Source organism: Scyliorhinus torazame, chromosome 4, assembly GCF_047496885.1.
Source record: "Scyliorhinus torazame isolate Kashiwa2021f chromosome 4, sScyTor2.1, whole genome shotgun sequence".
Lineage (NCBI taxonomy): Eukaryota > Metazoa > Chordata > Chondrichthyes > Carcharhiniformes > Scyliorhinidae > Scyliorhinus > Scyliorhinus torazame.
Window position 1 is genome coordinate 299,962,262 of NC_092710.1, and position 22,338 is coordinate 299,984,599.

Here is a 22,338-nt window from a genome sequence, read left to right on the forward strand (position 1 = left end):
TTTATAGTACAGACTCATTCATTGAATTCAAATTCCACCAGTCGCCATTGTGGCATTTGAACTCATGTCCCAGAGCTTTAGCCTGGGATTCTGGATTATTACTAACAGTGTTTTCAGCACTACGCCACCACCTTCCCCTGAAGCTAAAGTAATACAATCCAGGACTTGTTCAGTCGGGTAGAAATTCAATATTTCCACAGATAACCCCAATTTTTTAAACGTTGTCTGACCAAAATAAAGAAGTTCAATGCAGAAAAGTGTGAGGTGCATTTTGGTAGGAAGAACATGAAGAGATAATATAAAACAAAGGGCAAAATTGTTAAAGGGGTGCAAGGAGCACAGGGAGCTGGGTGCATATGTGCATCGATCATTGAAGGTGGCAGGACAGGTGGAGAGAGCAGTTAATAAAGAGTGTAGTGGACTTCCGGTGGGGTGGGCGAGCAGGGCGGCCGCAAAAAAAAGAGCTCCCGCCGGTGGCCGCGATTCGCGGCAATTTCGGGGAAATCCCCGAGACCCCACACACTCCCCGACTATCGTCGGCCTTTGGGGCCGCCACGAGCAGCCAGCGGGGCCGGTTTAAAAGCCGGCGAAGAACCCCGCGCGGGTGTTGGGCGGCGGAGGCTGAGGCGCCGGGCCCGGCAGGTCGGAGCAGCGGGGGCGGAGCTTCGAAGAGGTCGAGGCGGCAGGCCCGAGCGCCACGTAGGGAGGGTGCTCCACGTCGGATGGCTCCCACCTAGGAAGAAGAAGGTTGAAGCCTGGTCCCAGGTGAATGTAGAGGAGAAAGAAAGAAGATTTATGGAAGTTTGGTAAAAGTTTTTTTCTCTCAAAAAAGAAGAATGTCAGATTGATGAAGGGCAGGAGGGTGAAGGGGGAGAGAGGAGAAAGGAAAGAAGATAAAAAACAATAAGCCGCTAAAAGATGCGAAAAGCAGCGTCAAAGAAAGGAGGAAACGCGGGTTCGCCGCCAAAGGAGAAGACGAGCAAAAGTGTTGACAGGATGGCGGAAGCCGAACTGCAAGGCGGGACCACACTACTTACGGTGGAGAAGATGACCGAGGTGATGGTGGTGGAGCTGGAAAAACGTTTGGTGAGGCACATGGAGATCCTGAGGAAAGAGATGGTGGTCGGGGTGAGGTCATTGTTGGAGGAGGCAATCGGCCCGATCAGGGTGGAGATGGCAAAGGCATTGGCCGCGGTGAGAGAGCAGGGCGAGAAGATGAAGGAGGTGGAGGAGGCCGTGACACGACACAGCGACCAGGTCACCTCGATGGGTGACGAGCTGCGGAGGGTGGTGGAGGTTAACAGAGGGCTCCGAGCAAAGCTGGAAGCATTGGAAAACCGCTCAAGGCGGCACAATTTGAGAATTGTGGGCTTGCCCGAAGGGACAGAGGGCCCAAGGCCAACGCAATACTTTGCTAAGAAGTTGGCGGAGCTGATGGGGGAGGGTGAGAACCCCACCCTGTACGAGCTAGACCGAGCTCATCGGTCATTAAGGCCGAAGCCCAAAGTGAACGAGCCGCCAAGGGCAGTAATTATCTGCTTCCAAAAGTTTTGCATGAAGGAGAAAGTATTAAGCTGGGCGAAGCAGGAGCGTGAGGTGCTGTGGGATGGTACTGCGGTTCGGATCTACCAGGATTGGACGGTGGAGTTGGCAAAAAGACGAGCGGCGTTTGGGCGAGTGAAGACGGCTTTGTACAAGAAGGGGGTGCGATTTGGTGTGGTGTACCCGGCGAAGTTGAGAGTAACATATAAAGCCAAAGACTTTTATTTTGAGACAGCGGAGGCGGCTGAGGCATTCATGAGGGCAGAAGGCTTGGGACAGACGTGAAGAGCGGAACTGGAAGAAAGACTGTGGACTGTGTTTGAGCGGCTGGAAAATGTACAAATGTTACAACTTTCTTTTTACTGATTTGTATTGAAATTTTAAATTTACTTCTCTTTGCATTGTTACAGAGTTCAAGTTAATGGCGTTCTGTGTTGCGACGGTTAAATGTTATGTTAGTGAATTGTAGGGTTGGATTGGTGGGTTTGTTTTGGTGTTTCTTTCTCTGGGACTGGGCAGAAGGGGGCGAGAGGTATTGGCGGGGGGGAGCCGCCCGCGCTAGCTAACTAGAGTCAGTTAGTGAACGGGGGTGAGGTGAGAGGAGGACTGCGGACGTTGGAGCCTGGATAGCAGGCTTCAATGGGCCCACGAGGCGAGCAAGAGGGGGTGGAGGGAGGGATGTTGGGGGATGTTTTTGTAGGGGGGGTTCTTGGGAGGGGGGGGAAGGGGTTCGATGTTCACAATGGACAGGGGCGGGTCAGGCTTATGGGGCAGGGCCCGGTGGTATGGTGATGGTGGATAAGAAAGGTGGGGGGGGGTGAGAGACCCCCAGTAAGGATAATCACGTGGAACGTGAGAGGGCTAGGAGGTCTGGTCAAGAGGACAAGGGTGCTTGCACATCTTAAAAGTTTGAAAGCCAATGTAGCAATGCTGCAGGAGACTCACTTGAGGGTGAAGGACCAGGTGAGACTTAAAAAGGGCTGGGTTAGCCAAGTGTTTCACTCCGAATTTGATGGAAGGGCTCGAGGGGTAGCGGTGCTGGTCAGCAAAAGGGTACGCTTCCAGATGGAGAAGGTGGTGGCAGATCAGGGGGGTAGATATGTGATTGTGACAGGGGCATTGGAGGGGAGATTAGTGGCGCTGTTAAAGTGTATACGGTCCCAATTGGGACGATGTGGGATTTGCGAGGAAGGTGTTTGGGGTTATTCCCGACTTGGATACGCATGAGCTGATTGTGGGGGGGGGACTGGAACCTGGTGCAGGAGCCAAGGTTGGACAGATCACGGCCACGCTCGCTGGTCCCATCAGGGGGGCGAAGGCGCTGGCTGGGCTAATGGTGGAAATGGGAGGGGTGGACCCTTGGAGGTTCCTGCACCCAAGGGAACGGGAGTATTCGTTTTTCTCAGAGGTCCATAAGGTATACTCGCGGATCAACTTTTTTGTGGTGGGGAAGGCTTTGCTGGCTGGAGTCAAGGGGTCGGAATACTCTGCAATTGCAGTGTCAGATCACACTCCACATTGGGTGGATATGGTGCTAGAGAAGGGGGCAGCGCAGAGACCGGGGTGGAAACTGGATGTGGGGCTTTTGGGGAACCAAGTATTCTGTGAGAAAATTGAAAACGTAATTAAGGAATATGTCGGTTTCAATTGTACGGGTGAGGTGTCGAAGGCAGTCGTCTGGGAGGCTCTAAAGGCGGTGGTGAGAGGTGAGGTAATTTTGTTTAAGGCTAAGGTGGATAAGGAGGAGAGGTTGGAGCGGCAGAGGGTAATAGATGAGATGTTGGAGGTAGATAGGAGGTATGCAGAGGATGGGGACCCGGCGAAGCTGGAAAAGAGGAAGGAACTACAGGCAAGCTTCGACCGACTGTCCACCAGGAAGGCGGTGCGCCAACTGAGACGAGCAAGGGGTGCAGTTTATGAACATGGAGATAAGGAGATAAGTATGTTAGCAGGTCAGCTCCGGAGGGAGGCAGCGGCAAGGGAAATTCTTCAGGTGAAGGATAGGGCAGGGAAGTTGGTGGTGGCCCCAGTGCTGATTAACAAGGTTTTTGAGGAGTTTTATGAGAGGTTGTACAAGTCAGAGCCACTCTGAGGAGACCGTGAGGTGCAGGAATTTCTCGATGGGTTGGAGTACCCGAGGCTAGGGGAGGGGGACAGGGCTACATTAGAAGGAGCAATAGTGGAGCAGGAGATAAAGGATGCGATTGGGAGGATGCAGTCGGGGAAGGTGGCAGGGCCGGATGGGTTTCCGTTGGAATATTATAAAAAATTCAAGGACAGGTTGGCACCCCTGATGGTGGGGATGTTTGAGGAGGCGATAGGGAAGGGGGTGTTGCCGCAAACCTTGGGGCAGGCATCGATTTCCCTGTTACTAAAAAAAGATAAGGATCCGACGGAGTGTGGGTCGTATCGGCCCATATGGACAGGACCAAAACATATGAACGTGATTCGCGCGCGCCCCCCCCCCCCAAACGCTCACACACATCCTCTACTCCTTCAAAAAATCGGCTCATCCTCACCCTCGTGAGGTGCGCTCTATATACCACCTTCAGCTGTATCAGCCCCAAAGCTAGGGGTGTACTGGAAGGAGGTGTTTAGGGTAATTTCCAAGGTGGTGCGTGTGAAACTGGACCCGGGTCCCCAGGAGGCCATATTCGGGGTGTCGGACCAGCCAGGGTTGGAAACTGGAGTGGAGGTAGACATCATAGCCTTTGCCTCGTTGATCGCCAGAAGGCGGATCCTGCTGGGATGGAGAGCAGCCTCTCCACCCAGTGCCCTGGCGTGGCGAGGGGACCTGTTGGAATACTTGACCCTTGAGAAGGTTAAGTTCGAACTGAGGGGAAGCTCGGAGGGGTTCTACAAGTCATGGGCGCTATTTATTATGCACTTTCAAGAACTGGATAACATCGAACATTAGGCGGGGGGGGGGGGGGCTGTGTAGATTAAGGGTGACTATGGGTAATCCCTGATTCCTTTTTGTCATTTGTTTATGTAAACATGTGGGCTGAGGTTTGGGAGTTGGTGGGCGGATGGGATTGTTGTTATTATGGGGATTGACATATCTTGCTGTTTATTGTTGATGGGTGTAAATGTGAAAAAGGAGGAGAATTTTTCTTAAAACTGTTTTAAAAAATAAAATAAAATAAAGAGTGTAGTATCCTGAGCTTTTTTAATAGGGGCAAAGAGTACAAGAGCAAAGGAGGCTATGCTGATCTGATATAAAACACTAGTTAGACCTCAGCTGAAATATTCTGTATAGTTCTGGTCCCCACAATGGCAACTGAAGAATTTATCTTCAATTAATTAAATAAAATCTGGAATTGAAAAAGAAATTGTAATGGTGGCCATGAAACTGCTGGATTGTAGTAAAAACCCAACAAGTTTGCCAATGCCCTTTAGAAAGGCAATCTGCCATCCTTACCTGGTCTGGCCTACATATGACTCCAGACCCATAGTAATGTGGTTGACTCTTAAATACCTGCCGAAATGGCAGAGTAAGCCGCTCAGTTCAAGGGAAATTTGTATTGGGCAACAAATGCTGGCCTTGCCAGCACCACCCACATTCCATGGCTATGATACTGACCTAATATTACTGAAAGAGAAACATGTTGCCAAAGCTTTTCATCTTGCACTCATCAGAACAAACGTATGAATTTCAAACTATTTTAATGTCACAGCCAACTAGAGGTGATTTGCCATCAATCAGTGTCCTTTCCTCCAGTAGTAAAACTTGTTGTGATTGTTTGAAATCGGCATTCGGGCATTTGTCCTGATGATTGCAAGATGAAAAGCTTTGGTAACATGTCTCTCTTCTCTGCAATAGTTAAGTCCTGTACTACCAAGCAATGGTGTACTGATTTATCGAAAAGATGCTTTAACGTACATATCATTTTTGAGTGGATGCAGCATTAAATGTGTACTGCATTGAATACAACTGATTGTATATAATGTATATTTGAAATTCTTGAAACATTTTTTAAAAGGTCTTCTTTTAAGATTAGAAGTCAACATTAATGCAGTTTTCAGTGTAACGGATAGGTTTTGTGTTATTTTATAGAAATAGTCAACAAAGATTACGTTCTGTGAATTTTTGCCATGAAGCATTTATAGTCTTTGTAGACATGTGTTAATATACTTTTTTCACCTCATTATTTCTCTTTTAAGGCCATAGTAAAGCTGTGCGAGACGTATGCTTTAACAATAATGGTACCCAGTTCCTTAGTGCTGCTTATGACCGATACCTTAAACTCTGGGACACAGAGACAGGTGTGTAAAAATACTCTTATCTTCATGTTGAAACTCTTCAATCATCTTGTCTGATGTGTACAATCTATGTCAATTGTATGAGTTTCTGTCATAGCTTAGTTGGTAGCACTTTCTTGCTTCTGAGTTAGAAGGTTCCGGGTTCATGTCCCACAAAAACCCAGGCTGCCACTTCCATGGAGTGCTATCAGAGCTGCCATTTTTTTTGATGATGCGTTAAATCGAGACCCTGATGATTCAGGTGGCTGTAAAAGATTCCATGGCACTATTTTGAAGAAGAAATATCATGGGGACGTTATCCCTAGTCTCCTGGTCAATAATTATCCAACAATTAACACCACAAGAACAGATTATCATCTGATTATTGCTATTAGCAGAGCAGACTCGATGGGCCGAAAGGCCTAATTCTGCTCCTATATCTTATGAACTGTATCTTATTAGAGTGAGTTCAATGCGCAGAATTTAACTGTTGCATTTTCTACATTGAAACAGTAACTACATTTCAGAAGTACTTAATTTGCTCTAAAGCACCTTGTGATATCCAGTGATTATGAAAGGTGCTATATAAATGTAAGTCCATTTACACAGCTCAGTAAACTTACACTTCAATTGATGCCTATTTTAATGGAGTAAATTCCTAATAATAATCTTTATTGTCACAAGTAGGCTTGCTTACATTAACACTGCAATGAAGTGACTGTGAAAATCCCCTAGTCGCCACATTCCGGCGCCTGTTCGAATACACTGAAGGAGAATTCAGAATGTCCAAATTACCTAACAGCACGTCTTTCGGGGCTTGTGGGAGGAAACCAAAGCACCCGGAGGAAACCCACAAAGACACGGGGAGAACGTGCAAACTCTGCAGAATCAGTGACCCAAGCCGGGAATTGAACCTGGAACTCTGTGGGGTGCTGTGAAGCGACAGAGCTAACCATTGTGCTACTGTGCTGCCCACGGCATATCTGTCAACAGCTGGTTTTTCTATTATTATTAGACTGAACAAGGTTTTTGTTCTATTTAATGGGACCATTTATAGGCCATGAACCCAATTGGCGCAGCAATGGGACTGCCAGTACAATCTTCTGGAAGGTGCCCAATTAAGAGGGTGCTTCAGGGATCAATGCCCAATGTAAGGATGCTAGGCAGACTGAGGAGACAGAATGGCCAATCAGAGTGTACAAATACAAAGGCAGGCGGCAGCCTTTACTGTACTTTCTGTGAGTGTGTTGCTGAGGCAAATTGACCAAGGGAGGACAGGGTACAATGGAGGAAATGGCAGTCATTACTTCACCACAAGCACTCTCTGTGACATCAGTCTCCTGGATATAATCATTCTCTTGCAATCCATTGCCTGCCAATGACCTCGGGTTACTGATTTGTACATTTACATGCAAATTGCCTATTATTTTCCTGACAATTAATCTCCTATTATGCACTCACCTCCTATGAGCAGACACAGCAGAGATCCTGGGCACTGTTGATAAATTTCAATGTCCTCAGAAAATGCTTGCAAAATGCATTATTAACTATATTAGTCGGTTTCCCACCACTGCTGTGCAGTTGGCTGTCAGCATACAGGAGCGTTTTCAATGGTACCACATTGACATTCCTGGCCAACATTCTTTCCAATTTTCTCATGTTCCCCATCACCAAAACTGCCTCCAAGGGCGTGGTAAAATTTCCTCTATTATGGACTGGACTTTTATCAAAGTGCCTGCAAAGGCGGCATTTTTGTTCAGTGGGTGTTGAAGTACATTGAAGATAAGAGCAGGAAGAGGCCTTTGGCCCTTCGAGCCTGCTCCGCCATTCATCACGATCATGGCTGATCATCCAACTCAATAGCCTAATCCTGCTTTCTCCCCATAGCCTTTGACCCCATCCTCCCCAAGTGCTATATCCAGCTGCCTCTTGAATATATTTAATGATTTAGCTAATTCCACAGGCTTACCACCCTTTATGTGAAGAAATGTCTCCTTATCTCTGTCCGAAATGGTTTACCCTGAATCCTCAGACTATGACCCCTGGTTCTGGGCACACCATCATTGGTAACATCTTCCCTGCATCTACCCTGTCTAGTCCCGTTAGCGTTTTATAAGTCTCTATTAGATTCCCCCCCCCCTCCTCATTCCTCTGAACTCCAGCGAGAACAATCCCAATCTAGTCAATCTCTCCTCATATGACAGTCCCGCCATCCCTGGAATCAGTCTGGTAAACCTTTGTGAGTGAGATGATTGACCCCCAACAACCACAACCATATTCCTTTATGCTAGGTTTTTTCCTTTCCATTGGCTCAGTTTTGCCAGGGTTCCTTGATAACATACTTGATGTAACTCTCACCTCAGTTCTTAAGTTCAGCTCTTTTGTCTATGTTTGGACCAAGGTTATAATGAGATCAGGAGCTGTGTGGCCCTGGTTGAACAAGGTTAGTGAGCAGGTAATTGCTCACAATAGTTACTCCCTATCTACTCGGTCTAGACCCCTCAGAAGTTTGAAAACCTCTATCAATGTCAGACTGCTGTTCATAGATTACAGCTCCGCCTTCAACACCATTATCCCGACAAGACTAATAACCAAACTCTGCAATCTTGGACTTGACCCCTCCCTATGCAGCTGGATCCTTATCTTCCTCACCAACAGACCGCAATCTGTCAGGATAGGTAACAGCACCTCCTCCACAATAGTCCTCAACACTGGGGCCCCGCAAGGATGTGTGCTCAGTCTTCTATTGTACTCCCTATACACACATGACTGTGTGGCATGATTTAACTCCAATTTGAACGATAGGTTTGCGGATGATACGACTGTTGTGGGTCGCATGACAAATAACGATGAATCAGAAGGGAGATCGATTAGCTGGTTGCATGGTGCACCGAAAACAACCTCTCTCTAGATGTTGGAAAGACCAAGGAACTGATCAGCGACTTCAGGAAGCATCGCATGCCCCCCCCCCCCCCCCCCCCCCCCCCCCCCCCCCCCCCGGTCTACATCAATGGCTCTGAAGTGGAGATGGTCGATAGCTTTTAAGTTCCTGGGGGTCACCATCACCAACAGTCTGTCCTGGTCCACTCACGTTGATGCAACAGTCAAGAAAGTCCAATAACTTCTCTACTTCCTACAGAAGCTAAAGAAATTCGGCATGTCTGCATCGACTCTCAAACTTCTACAGATGTGCAATAGAGAGCAACCTATCTGGCTGCATCACAGCTTGGTATGGCAACTGTTCGGCACAAGATTGCAGAGTGTGGTGAACTCAGCCCAACGCATCGCACAAGCTTGCCATCCTCCCATTGATTCTGTCTACACCCCCCGCTGCCTCAGGAAGGCAGGCAGCATTGTCAGAGACCCCTCGCACCCAGGCTTTGCCCTCTTCCTGACCCTTCCATCAGGCAGAAGGTACAAAAGTCTGAAAATTCGCACATCCAGACATAAGAACAGCTTTTCCCCCACAGCTACTAGACTCCTCCACGACTCTCCCTCAGGCTGATCTGTTCCCTGTAAAAACACTATTCACGGCGCCCTATGCTGCTCTTGCTCATACATTGCTTTGTTTGGCCCCTTGTTCCACACTGTAACCAATAACGGTATGTTGATGTACCATTTGTTAATGTTCTCTGTTGATTATTCTTTGTCTACTGTGTACGTTCACTTGGCCGCAGAAAAATACTTTTCACTGTACTTCGGTGAATGTGACAATAAATATCAATTAATCAATCAAATCTTCTCTAAAGCTTCTCTTCTCCAAGGAAAATAGTCCCAACTTCTCCAACGGCGGGATTCTGTGCTCCGCCAGCCACATGTTTCTCGGCCACACACCGTTCACTGGTGGTGGGATTCTATCTTCCCACCGATTGTCAATGGGATTTCCCATTGTAACCACCCCAAGCCACCAGGAATCCCACGGGTGGGGCTTCGCTGCCAGTGGGACAAGTTCATCGCAATGACTGGAGAATATCCGACTAATCCTACTGCGTAACTGAAGTTCGTTATCTCAGGAACCATTCTGGTGAATCTTCCCTTTACAATTTCTCGTATCGTCACTTCCTTCCTAAATTGTGGTGCCCCGAATTGGACACAATGGGCAGGATCCTCCGACCCCCCGCCAGGTCGGGGAATCGCCGGGGCGGCGTGAATTCCGCTCCGGCGCCGGCTGCCGAATTCTCCGGCGCCGGTTCTCGGGCAGGGGCAGGGATCACGCCGCGCCGGTCGAGGGCAGTTGGCAGTGGCTGCCCCCGGCGATTCTCCGGGCCCCAATGGGCCGAGCGGCTGCCCGTTTCCAGCCGGTTCCGCCGGCGTGGGTTAGACAAGATCCATACCGGTGGGACCTGGCTTTGAGGGCGGCTTGCGGAGTCCTCTGGGTGGGGGGGGGGGTGCATGGGGATCCGGCCCCGGGAGGGGGGCCCCTGATCTGCGGGCAGGCCTGTGCCGTGGGGGCACTCTTTCCCTCCACGCCGGCCTGTGTAACGCTCCGCGATGGCCGGCGCAGAGAAGAAACCCCCTGCGCATGCGCAGGAATTATACCAGCGGTTCTGTGCATGTGCCAGAACACGCTGGCGCTCCTGCACATGCGGCAACTCGCGCCAGTCGGCGGAGGTCCTTCGCCGCCGGTTGGCGCGGTGCCAACCACTCCAGCGCCGGCCTAGCCCCCGGAAGTGCGGAGGATTTTGCACCTTCCGGGTGGCCCGATGCCAGAGTGGTTCACTCCACTCTTTGGCGCCGGTACGGCCCGCTCCGCCGATTGCTGGAGAATCCCGCCCAATATTCCAGTTGAAACTGAACCAGTGCTTTATATAGGTTTACCATAACTTCCTTGCATTTATACTCAATAACCCTGTTGATACAGACTAGGATGTCAAGTTCAATAGAAACATAGAAGAAATAGGAGCAGGAGGAGGCCTTTTGGCCCTTCAAGCCCGCTATGCCATTCATTATGATCATAGCTGATCATCCAACTCAATAGCCTCATCCCGCTTTCCCCCATATCCTTTGACCCCTTTCTTCCTAAGTGTTATACCTAACTGCTTCTTGAAACCATACAATGTTTTGGACTCAACTACTTCCTGTAGTAACAAACTAAACAGGCTCACCACTCTCCAGGTGAAGATATTTCTCCTAATTTCTGTCCTAAATGGTCTACCCCTTATCCTCAGACTGTGCCCCCTGTTCTGGACACACCCACATTGGGAACATAGAACATAGAAAATACAGCACAGAACACTACCTTCGGCCCACGATGTTGTGCCGAACCTTTGTCCTAGATTAATCATAGATTATCATTGAATTTACAGTGCAGAAGGAGGCCATTCGGCCCCCCGAGTCTGCACCGGCCCCCGGAAAGAGCACCCCACCCAAACTCAACACCTCCACCCAACACCAAGGGCAATTTGGACATTAAGGGCAATTTATCATTGGCCAATTCACCTAACCCGCACATCTTTGGATTGTGGGAGGAAACCGGAGCACCCGGAGGAAACCCACGCAGACACGGGGAGGATGTGCAGACTCCGCACAGACAGTGACCCAAGCCGGAATCGAACCTGGGACCCTGGAGCTGTGAAGCAATTGTGCTATCCACAATGCTACCGTGCTGCCCTTGAGAACAAATAAATCTACACTATATCATTTTACCGTAATCCATGTACCTATCCAATAGCTGCTTGAAGGTCCCTAATGTTTCCGACTCAACTACTTCCACAGGCAGTGCATTCCATGCCCCCACTACTCTCTGGGTAAAGAACCTACCTCTAATATCCCTCCTATATCTTCCACCTTTCACCTTAAATTTATGTCCCCTTGTAATGGTTTGTTCCACCCGGGGAAAAAGTCTCTGACTGTCTACTCTATCTATTCCCCTGATCATCTTATAAACCTCTATCAAGTCGCCCCTCATCCTTCTCCGTTCTAATGAGAAAAGGCCTAGCACCCTCAACCTTTCCTCGTAAGACCTACTCTCCATTCCAGGCAACATCCTGGTAAATCTTCTTTGCACCTTTTCCAAAGCTTCCACATCCTTCCTAAAATGAGGCGACCAGAACTGTACACAGTACTCCAAATGTGGCCTTACCAAAGTTTTGTACAGCTGCATCATCACCTCACGGCTCTTAAATTCAATCCCTCTGTTAATGAACGCGAGCACACCATAGGCCTTCTTCACAGCTCTATCCACTTGAGTGGCAACTTTCAAAGATGTATGAACATAGACCCCAAGATCTCTCTGCTCCTCCACATTGCCAAGAACTCTACCGTTAACCCTGTATTCCGCATTCATATTTGCCCTTCCAAAATGGACAACCTCACACTTTTCAGGGTTAAACTCCATCTGCCACTTCTCAGCCCAGCTCTGCACCCTATCTATGTCTCTTTGCAGCCGACAACAGCCCTCCTTACTATCCACAACTCCACCAATCTTCGTATCGTCTGCAAATTGGAATGCAGGGTTTTGTGAGAAGGAGGAACTGAAGGTGATTAATATCAGTAGAGAAATAGTGTTGGGGAAATTGATGGGACTGAAGGCTGATAAATCCCCAGGGCTTGATAATTTACATCCAAGGGTACTGAAGGATGTAGTACATGAAGTACATGATGAACATCCTTCATGCGTCTACCCTGTCCAGTCCTGTTAGAATTTTATAGGTTTTTATGAGGTTTCCCCCCTCAATTTGAAAAAGACCCGTGAAGTCCTCCTTGTTTCCTGTCTGCCAACCAGTTTTCTATCCATCTCTATACACTACCCCAAATCCCCTGCGCTTGAATTTTACACGCTAATTCTTTATGCAGGACTTTGTCAAAAGCCCTCTGAAAGTCCAAATACACCACACCCACTGGCTCCCCTTCATCAATTCTATTAGTTACATCCTCGAGAAATTCCAGTACATTTGTCGAGCATGATTTTCCCTTCATAAATCCACGCTGACTCTGCCCAATCCTGCCACTGTTTTCTATGTACTTTGCTGTGAAATCTTTGATAATGGATTTTAGAATTTTCCTGCTACTAACGTCAGGCTTACTGGTCTATAATTCCCTGCTTTCTCTCGACCTCCCTTTTTAAATAGTGAAGTTGCATTAGCCGCCCTCCAATTTGCAGGAACTGTTCCGCAGTCTATAGAAATGAAATGAAAATCGCTTATTGTCACAAGTAGGCTTCAAATGAAGTTACTGTGAAAAGCCCTTAGTCACCACATTCCGGCACCTGTTCGGGGAGGCTGGTACGGGAATTGAACCCGCGCTGCTGGCCTTGTTCTGCTTTATAAGCCTGCTGATTAGCCTACTGTGCTAAACCAGCCCCTGGAAGATGACCACCAATGCATTCACTATTTCTAGAGCCACCAGTACTACATCCTTCAATACCCTTGGATGTAAATTATCAAGCCCTGGGGATTTATCAGCCTTCAGTCCCATCAATTTCCCCAACACTATTTCTCTACTGATATTAATCACCTTCAGTTCCTCCTTCTCACAAAACCCTGCATTCCCCAACATTTCTGATTTCTTATTTGTGTCCTCATTTGTGAAGACAGAACCAAAGTATGTATTTAGTTGCTCAGCCATTCCTTTGTCTCCTATAATACATTTCCCTGTTTCTGACTGGAAGGGACCTACATTTGTCTTCACCAATCTTCTCTTCACGTACCTGTAGAAACTTTGATTTATGCGCATAAACATCAAGGTCTTTCTGTGCTAAATTCCCCTTTTGGAATTGTACTTTTTATATTATATTGCCTCGCTGTGTTCTTCATGCAATGAACCATTTCACACTTCTCTGCATTAAATTTGATCTAACACTTGTCTGCCCATTCCATCAATCTGTCTATGCCCTTTTGATGTTCTACTCTATCCTCCTCATAATTCATTACACTCCTAAGTTTTGTATCATTGGCAAATTTTTTAATTGGGCCCTGTACACCAAGGCCTAGGTCATTAATACATATCAGAAGGACCAGGGGTCCTAACACCGATCCCTTTAGATCTCCACGATAAACTTTCCTCCAGTCAAAGAAACAGCTGTTCACCACTATCCTTTGTTTGCTGTCACTCAGCCAATTTTGTATCCATACTGTTCCTGTGCCTTGAGCTCTAACTTTGCTTATAAGTCTGTTTTCTAGCACTTCATGATATGCCTTTGGAAGTCCATGTACACCACATCAGCATTACCCTCATCAACCCTCTCTTTTGTTTCATCAGAAAATTTGAGCTGATTCATTAAACACAATTTTCCCATGGGAAATCAATGCTGGCTTTCTTTAATTAACCCACATTTTCCCAAGTGAATATTAATCTTGTCCTGAATTATTGTTTCTAAAACAAATTCCACCACCGAGATTAAATTGACTGGTCTGTAATTGTTGGGTTTAGCTTTACAACACTTTTTGACTGTGGGCATAACATTTTCAATTGTCCAGTTCTCTGGCACCACCCCTGGATTGAAGGAAGATTGTAGAATTTTGCCAGTGTCTCTGCATTTTCACTCTCACTTCCTTCAATATCTGCACAGAGTGCACAAGGTGATGGAATGTTGCCTGGTGCCAGGGAAGGAATTTCACTGAATATCTACAAAGCATTGTGGGGTAGGAGAGTGAATACCCAGAGGTTGTGCTCCACATTGGTACCGACGATGTAGGTAGAAAAAAGGACGTAGTCCTGGAGTCAGAATTTACGGAGCTAGGTAGGAATTTAAAAGGGCCTCAAAAGTAGTAATCTCCAAATTACTCTGGTACTATGCGCAAGTGAGTATAGAAATAGGAGAATGTAACAGAAGAATGCATGGTTGGAGAAATCGTGCAGAAGGAAGAGCTTTTAGTTCTTGAGGTTAGAATCAATTCTGGGTGAGATTATCAGGCTGGTTGAGTTGCATCTATCTCTTCCTGCATACTGTTAAGCTACAGTGTGACCACATCCATAAATGTACTATCCACAAAGCTCTCAGCCTCATGGATGTGTTTTAGTGATGCCAGCTGCTACTCAAGTTCTGAAACCCAAAACCCGAGCTGCTGCAGCTGACAACACTTCCTGTATACATGGTTATCCAGGAAATGAAATGAAAATCGCTTACTGTCACAAGTAGACTTCAAATGAAGTTACTGTGAAAAGCCCCTAGTCGCCACATTCCAGCGCCTGTTCGGGGAGGCTGGTACGGGAACTGAACCGTACTGCTGGCCTGCCTTGGTCTGCTTTAAAAGCCAGCTCTTTAACCCTGTGCTAAACCAGCCCCTAGACACAGGAAATATCCTGGAGTTCCAACATGGAACATGATGTGCACTCCAATGATCTGCCATTCCTCTATCTATTGGTAATTACTAATTTAATTAAAGGTTGCACTTCTCTTCTATTGTTCTCACTTAAATACAAGGAGATTATTTGAAATAGTTTTCTTAACCCTTTTTACACAGTTTAATTTCCAAGTCCCTTAGACTAACTTTGCAGAAAGAAAAACAAAGCCTCAAAACTCACCAGCTAATCAACTCCCCACCTTCCTGTGATGTCACTGATTTTATTTTTCTCTCTCACTTCAGTGATCTTGACCTGCTTCACATTCCTCCCAGCCTCCTGGTCTGCTTCACAGTGATCCTGACTTGCTTCACACTCCTCCCGGTCTGTTTCACAGTGATGCTGACTGGCTTCTCACTCCTCCAAGTCTGCTTCACAGTGATCCTGACCTGCTTGACATTCCTCCCAGCCTCCTGGTCTGCTTCACGGTGATGTTGATTTGCTTCACACTGCTCCGAGTCTGCTTCACAGTGATCCTGACCCGCTTCACATTCAGTTCTGTAGAAAGATCATTTAGACACCAAATATTAACTCTGTTTCTCTCCACAGATGCTGCCAGACCTGCTGAGTTTATCCAGAATTTTCTGTTTTTATTTGTTTCACACTCCTGCTGCTCTGCTTCACAGTGATTCCAACTTGCTTCATATTCCTCCTGGTCTGCTTCACACTGATCCCAACCTGCTACAGTCTCCTCCCGATCATGAAGTAGCTATGATGCCTACAGCTCTATTTGACATAGTTTTGAACATTGATCCAAAATTTATAATTATGGTAAACTTTGTTCAAAAATAGTATTCTAAGCATGCTCCTCCAGGCTGCAGGAAAATCTTCTGCCCTCATGTGATTGCAACGCTCCCCCAAAACTCGTTACGATTGGGTCAGCTCCATAAAGGCAATACAGTCATCAATAATGCAACACTTGCAGCTCATGTGCAAATTTAAATGTGATTGGGCTGTAAAAACATATTGATGTGAGACTTGAGTTCAATCTAGGCCAGACCCTGTTAGGACATTGGATATCCTTTTTTGAGGGAATTATTTTTGGATTGGGGCCGGTTTAGCTCAGTTGGCTGGACAGCTGGTTCACGACGCAGAACGAGGCCGACAGCGCGGGTTCAGTTCCTGTACCAGCTGAGGTTATTCATGAAGGCCTCGCCTTCTCAAACTTGCCCCTTACCTGAAGTGCGGTGATCCTCAAGTTAAATCACCACCAGTCAGCTCTCCCCCTCAAAGGGGAAAGCAGCCTATGGTCATCTGGGACTATGGCGATTTCACTTTACTATTGGATTTTGAGAATCATAAAGCACAGATGAGATTATTCAGCCCATCATACCTATGGAATTGTGTTCTTTGAAGTTGCTATCCATTTAATTCCACTCCCAACCCTTTTTACATTGTCTTACAAATTTCTCCTTTCAAGTTGCTATTTAATTCCCTTTTGAAAATTACAATAGAATCTGCTCCCACCATCTTTTCAGATAGGCTACCTACGCACTTTGCAGTGAAGTAATTTCCTTGGTGATACTTAGAAGGTTGCTTACAATTTTTAAAATTTATTTTCGGAATTCTGTGAAAAATAAAGGAATGTTCTTTTTTTATTAATTTTATTGTTTTCTCTTCTCCCATACCTGTAACTGCTTACCATCAAATACTGCCTCCTTCCACCACACCACCCCCAGTCAAATTGTTACACCCAGTGCAACTGCAGTGACAGCTAAGCAAAGGATTTCACTCATGTATATGCTCATTGTGTGACTAATCATATAGCAGTGTCACTGAAGATATTATTCTTTAGTTTGCAATGTTGTAAAGTCTCTCACACATGACTTACCCTTTTATATTGTTTATTTGCCACCAGGGAAATGTACAGCCAAGTTTTCTAATCGAAAAGTTCCATACTGTGTCAAATTTAATCCTGATGAAGACAAGCAGCAGCTGTTTGTGGCTGGAATGTCAGATAAGAAAATTGTCCAGGTGAGAATTGCCCTTTGTGCCCCATTCTTGTTTGAAATTCTGTTGTTTTGTGTTAATGACTTCTTGATATCCCTTTCATAATTCCTGAGGCAATTACACCAGTGTGAGAAATACTGAAAGTATAATCATATCTTTTTCCATATTTTGTATTTTGTTAGGACTTTAATTTTCATAGGTTTTCCAAGCAGTGAGTGGGTGGTCAAATGACCTGCTGAACCTGATAGTGATACTGCACAGCAGCTTCGCAAAACAGAAAAAGCAATTTTGAGTCATTGATTTTTACATTTTCGTCTGTGTGGGGATTGACGTGTGAGATTAGCCAGCATCCATTGATTGCATTACAAGCAGAATGCAACTTTACTGATTTTATCGATGTCTGCATCCAGCCAACGCTGTTCATTGGCTGGACACCTCAACTGGGGGCCAGTATTATTAACGTGAGCTACTTGTGCACTTCTTAAAGGTGGGGGTGTGCAGGGGAGGGAGGAACAGTGGATGTATTGTGGCTGAAACAGCTGCTGGGTTTGTGGTTGAAGAAAATCTGATCTAGGAATAGGTGAGGAATGAGTCCACAGGGAAAACAGAGGGCTCCAAGATTTACAGATGGTACACTGGAGATCTTAATGGAGGAGTTTGGAAAAGAGCAAAGATGTCCCATTTTCTCAATGGGGAAGGAGGTCTTCCAGACACGCGGTCAAAATCAGGTGGAGCAGTTGGCATGGAAGTGAGTAGAGGAGTGAAAACCCAAGGACCTGGATGCAATGCTGCAAGAAAGTCTGTGACCTCACAAAAGTGGTTAAGATCAGCGAATGCATCTTTAAATATATCTTATCAACAGTCTCAACCACTGCTTAAATCATCACATCTCCTCCCAGCAACCAACAATCTAAATCAGATGGGTCTCAAACCCAACATTCATAGACTTCACTTTTCCCTTATCATACTTAACACTGGTTCAAACCTCACACCCCACATTTCAGTGATTGCACATGCTGCCAGCTAATAAAGCATGGTAGCTACACAGATTGTCCACACTTATGTTCATATTTCCCTCCCTCTTGGCAGGACAAGTAAGTAAATTAGTACGGGAGGATCTCTGATCAGAAAAACAATATGTGGAATCTGTTGAGTGGAGCTAAGAAACAGCGAGGGGCAGCAAGTGTTCGTAGGAGTTGTTTATAGGCTGCCAAACAGCAGTGGTAATGTGGGGCACGGTATAAATCAGGAAATTAGAGAAGCATAAAGCATGGGTAATACAGTAATCATTGGTGACTTCAATCTGCATAAAGGCTGGATAAATCTAATGAGCACTAATGCTGTGGAAGGTGAGTTTCTGGAGTCTGTTAGGGATGATTTTCTGGAGCAGTATGTTGAGGAACCAAATAGAAAACAGACTGTTTCCGTAGTGTTGAGTAAGGGGGGTGGTGAAATTGGATGGATGGTATTCCCTCCAACTGAACGATTCAGGCCACTATGTTTGAAAGTGAGGCAGTTCAATTTGAGGTTGTTAAAATTGACCAACGGAAATTATCAAGATATGAGGGGAAAATTGGCTGAGGTGGTTTGAGGCAATACAGTAAAAGGTATGACGGTACATACGCAATGGGGAATCTTTAAAGAATTATTGCATAGTTAACAGCAATTATACATTCCTTGAAGGCACAAAAACCCAAGAAGAAAACCATGTCAACCATGGCTAATAAAGGAAGTTCAGAATTGTTTCAGATTAAAGGCCTATAAAATTGCCAGAAATAGTAGTAAGTCTGAGGATTGGGAGGATTTTAGAATATAGCAAAGGAAAACTGAGAATCTGAAAGAATATGAATATAAACTAGCAAACAATATAAAAATGGACTAAAAAAACTTGTATAGGTACATAAAAAGGAAATGTTTGACTATTGTCATGTGAGAGTACCTTTAAGACATGGATGTTTAAGCAATGTACCTTTAGGAAAACAGTGATGTCAGAGAGTGGGTGGAGCTGAGGTCAGGTCAGCCATTTTGCAGTTTAGTTTTGCAGTTTGAAAAAGAGCTTGTGTGTGTCCGTGTGTTTCCAGAGAGCTGCAGTTTGGAGAAAAGGAGCTTGGGGGAGTGTCTGGTGAGCTGGATCTCTGCCATGAAAGACTATCTCTGGATCATTTGGGTGATTTAAACTCATAATAGTAAAGCCTTTAACCTGATGTGATTCTGTTTAAAGGTGTTAAGTCTCTTGGAAGTTTGAAGGAACATTTTGAGGAATTATTTACTGTTGCAATATTTTCTGAGTTATCTTTGCAGTAAGGGGTGGTAAGAGATCCAATGTTTATTTAAGATGTTAAGTTGAGTTCATGGAATAAACAGTGTTTTGTGTTTAAAAACCCACGTGTCCATAATTGTAATCCCACACCTAGAGAGCAAGCCGTGTGCTAGGAAAAGCAACAAATACATTAAAGGGAGATGTTGGTTAAACTCCATGATACACTTTGGGGTTCTGAAAACGCCTCACCCATAACACTATGTATGTCCATTACAGGCAGTCAAGATAATTTATAATGGGGAATAGAAAAATGGCAAAAAGGCTAAATTATTTTGTGTCTGTCTTCACTGAGGAAGATACAAAAAATCTCCCAGAAGTTGAGATCCAAGGGACTTGAGAGAATGAGGAACTGAAGGAAATTAATATTGGTAAACTGTTTGTAGTGGTTAAATTGATGGGACTGAAAGCTGATAAGTCCCTGGGACCTACATCCCAGTGTGTTAGAAGGGGTAACTATGAACATAGTGGATGCATTGGTCGTCATCTTCCAAAATTCTATAGATTCTGGACTGGTCCCTGCAGATTGAAAGGTAGCAAATGTCACTCCACTATTTAAGAAGGGAGACAGTGAAAACAGGGAACCTCAGACCTGTTAGCCTTACAGTAGTCGGGAAATCTATTATAAAGGATGTGATAAATGGACACTTGGATAATAATGATCTGATTCAGCATAGTCAACATTTATTTATATTGGAAATCATGGTTTTCCAATAACCTGTTGGAGTTTTTTTGAGGATGTTACTAACAAGAATTGATGAAGGGGAGTCAATGAACATGGTATACTTGGATTTTCAGAGGGTTTTTGATAAAGTCCCCCACAGGAGGTTGGTGAGAAAAATTAAAACACATGGTCTCAGAGGTAATATTGGCATAGATTAAGGATTGATTAACAGACAGAAAACAGATGCAAAACAGCTTCAAGAGGTTTTAGACAGACTTAGTGAGTGGGCAAGAACATGGCAGATAAAATATCATGTAGAAAAATGTGAGGTTATCCACTTTGGAAGGAGGAACAGATGTGCAGAGTATTTCTTCAATATAAAATATTAGAAAGGGTCGATGTACAGTGGGACCTGGGTGTCCTTGCCAATAAGTCACTGAAAGCTAACATGCAGGTGAAGCAGGCAATTTGAAAGGGTGATGGTACGTTGGCCTTTATTGCAACAGGAGTAACGATGTCTTGCATCAATTGTAGAGAAGCTTGGTTAGACTGCACCCGGAGCACTCTGTGCAGTTTTGGTCCCTTTACCTGAGGAAGGATATTAATGCAGGAGAGGGAATGGAACGAAGGTTCACCAGATCTGTTCCCAGAATGGCGGGACTGTCCCATGAAGAGAGATTGGGGAAACTGGGCCTGTATTCTCAAGAGTATCGAAAAATGGGTGGTGATTGCATTGAAACCAAAAGGTCCTTAAAGGGATGGACAGGGTAGATGCAGGTACGATATTTACCTGATAGAGGAGTCTAGAACCAGGGGCACAGCTTCAAAATAATGTGGAAGTCACTTAAGACATTTGAGGAAATTGTTTTTTCTTCAGATGGTTAAGAAACTTTGTAATTCTTTACCCCAAAGAGCTGTGGAAGCACCATCATTGAGCATGTTTAAAGTGGAGATTGACAGATTTTGAAAGGCCAATGACATAAAGGATATGGGGATAGTGTGGGGAAAAGGCAGTGAAATGGATGATCAGTCATGATCATATTTGAATGGTGGAGCAGGCTCAATAGGCTGAATAGCCTACTCCTGCTCCTCGGTTCCTAGGAAAAGCTGACACAAAGCCAAAGACAACAGGAGTGAACCGGAGAGGAAAGATTTGACTGCATATTCTAACTCCCATGGAGGAAACTGTCAGGCTGGTCATTGTTGAGACAATCATTACTGTTGTTGGCATCGATGCTGAAACTATCGCAGGTGACAATGTCTGCATATGTAATCCTCCTGCTCACATCCCATTTCCCTGAGCTCACATACTTTTCTGATTTTAAAAACTGAGCACAAGTGGGCTTCAGACAGAACAAGGATAATGCTGGTGCCAACTCACTGGAGGGTGAGGCCGAACGCTGTTTCTGTTGCAGAGAACCCAGATGAACGCATTGATGGGGCAGCCTACATCAGCCTGCTGATGGGTATGTACAACAGAATGCATGATGCATTTGGAACCCTGTCAAAAAGCCTGTGGTCAATGTAGAGGAGCCTGGAGAAGTCCCGGACCAACTTGACTATGAGGAATTGTACAGAGTGTAAGTAAGGGTCCTTCCTGTCCATTCCCTTATTTCCCTTTTCTTTTATTTTTGCCATTATATTTTTGATCCATGGATGATGAATGAACATGTGTCTTTAAGGCAAGTAGAGGAATCCAGAGGCTCCAGGAGAGATCATCCTGCTGGGCAGACTTGTCGGTACCAGAGAGAGAAAGAGATGGGGGTGGGACTCAGTTTGACTGATTGGCTGGTGGCCAATGAATTGTGCAAAAGGCCATCCTCTGCCTGATAACAGGTGGTAATTGGATCCTCTCCCAGTGAAATGCTTTTCAGAGTCCCAAGGAGGTTCAGTTTTGTTTCTGGCGGCAGAGAGGTGAGAGCATGATATCATTCTCTCCCAAAAGGCTGCTGTGAATGCTGTATTTCTGAACTTCCAGGAAGGCCATTGTAGGCTGCGCAAGCGGGGGTCAGAACTTGCTATCTCCCTCCAGAAAAGTTCTGAGGCCTGCACTTTTGAAAGTACAGAGAACCTAAATGAACGGCTCTACAGAGAAGACCACTACACTTCTGCAAACAGAAACCCATCATTTGAAACAATGAACGTGATTGGGCGGCCTCATTGTCCCTGACTCTAATGAGATGTTTGAGACGTCACAATCTGGATTTTACCCTCATTGGGTGAGATCCAGATTTACATATTTAAGTGAACAGATAGGCACCTGGTTTTCCTCACGAGGCCCGGGAATTAACGCTCGCGCCAGAGAGACCTTGCCATGACACCGTTTAGCATTGGCCCACAA

General features: G+C 45.6%; 1 protein-coding gene across 1 annotated transcript in view; it reads left to right on the forward strand.

Annotated features, from left to right (window-relative positions):
- The window catches only part of cdc40 (cell division cycle 40 homolog (S. cerevisiae)), a 243,394-nt gene that overhangs the window by 124,065 nt on the left and 96,991 nt on the right, over positions 1-22,338 (forward strand). Inside the window, exons 10-11 of the mRNA XM_072500007.1 lie at positions 5,707-5,808; positions 16,925-17,040. Coding sequence (XP_072356108.1) covers positions 5,707-5,808; positions 16,925-17,040 — 218 coding nt within the window. The remainder of the gene's footprint in view (positions 1-5,706; positions 5,809-16,924; positions 17,041-22,338) is intronic.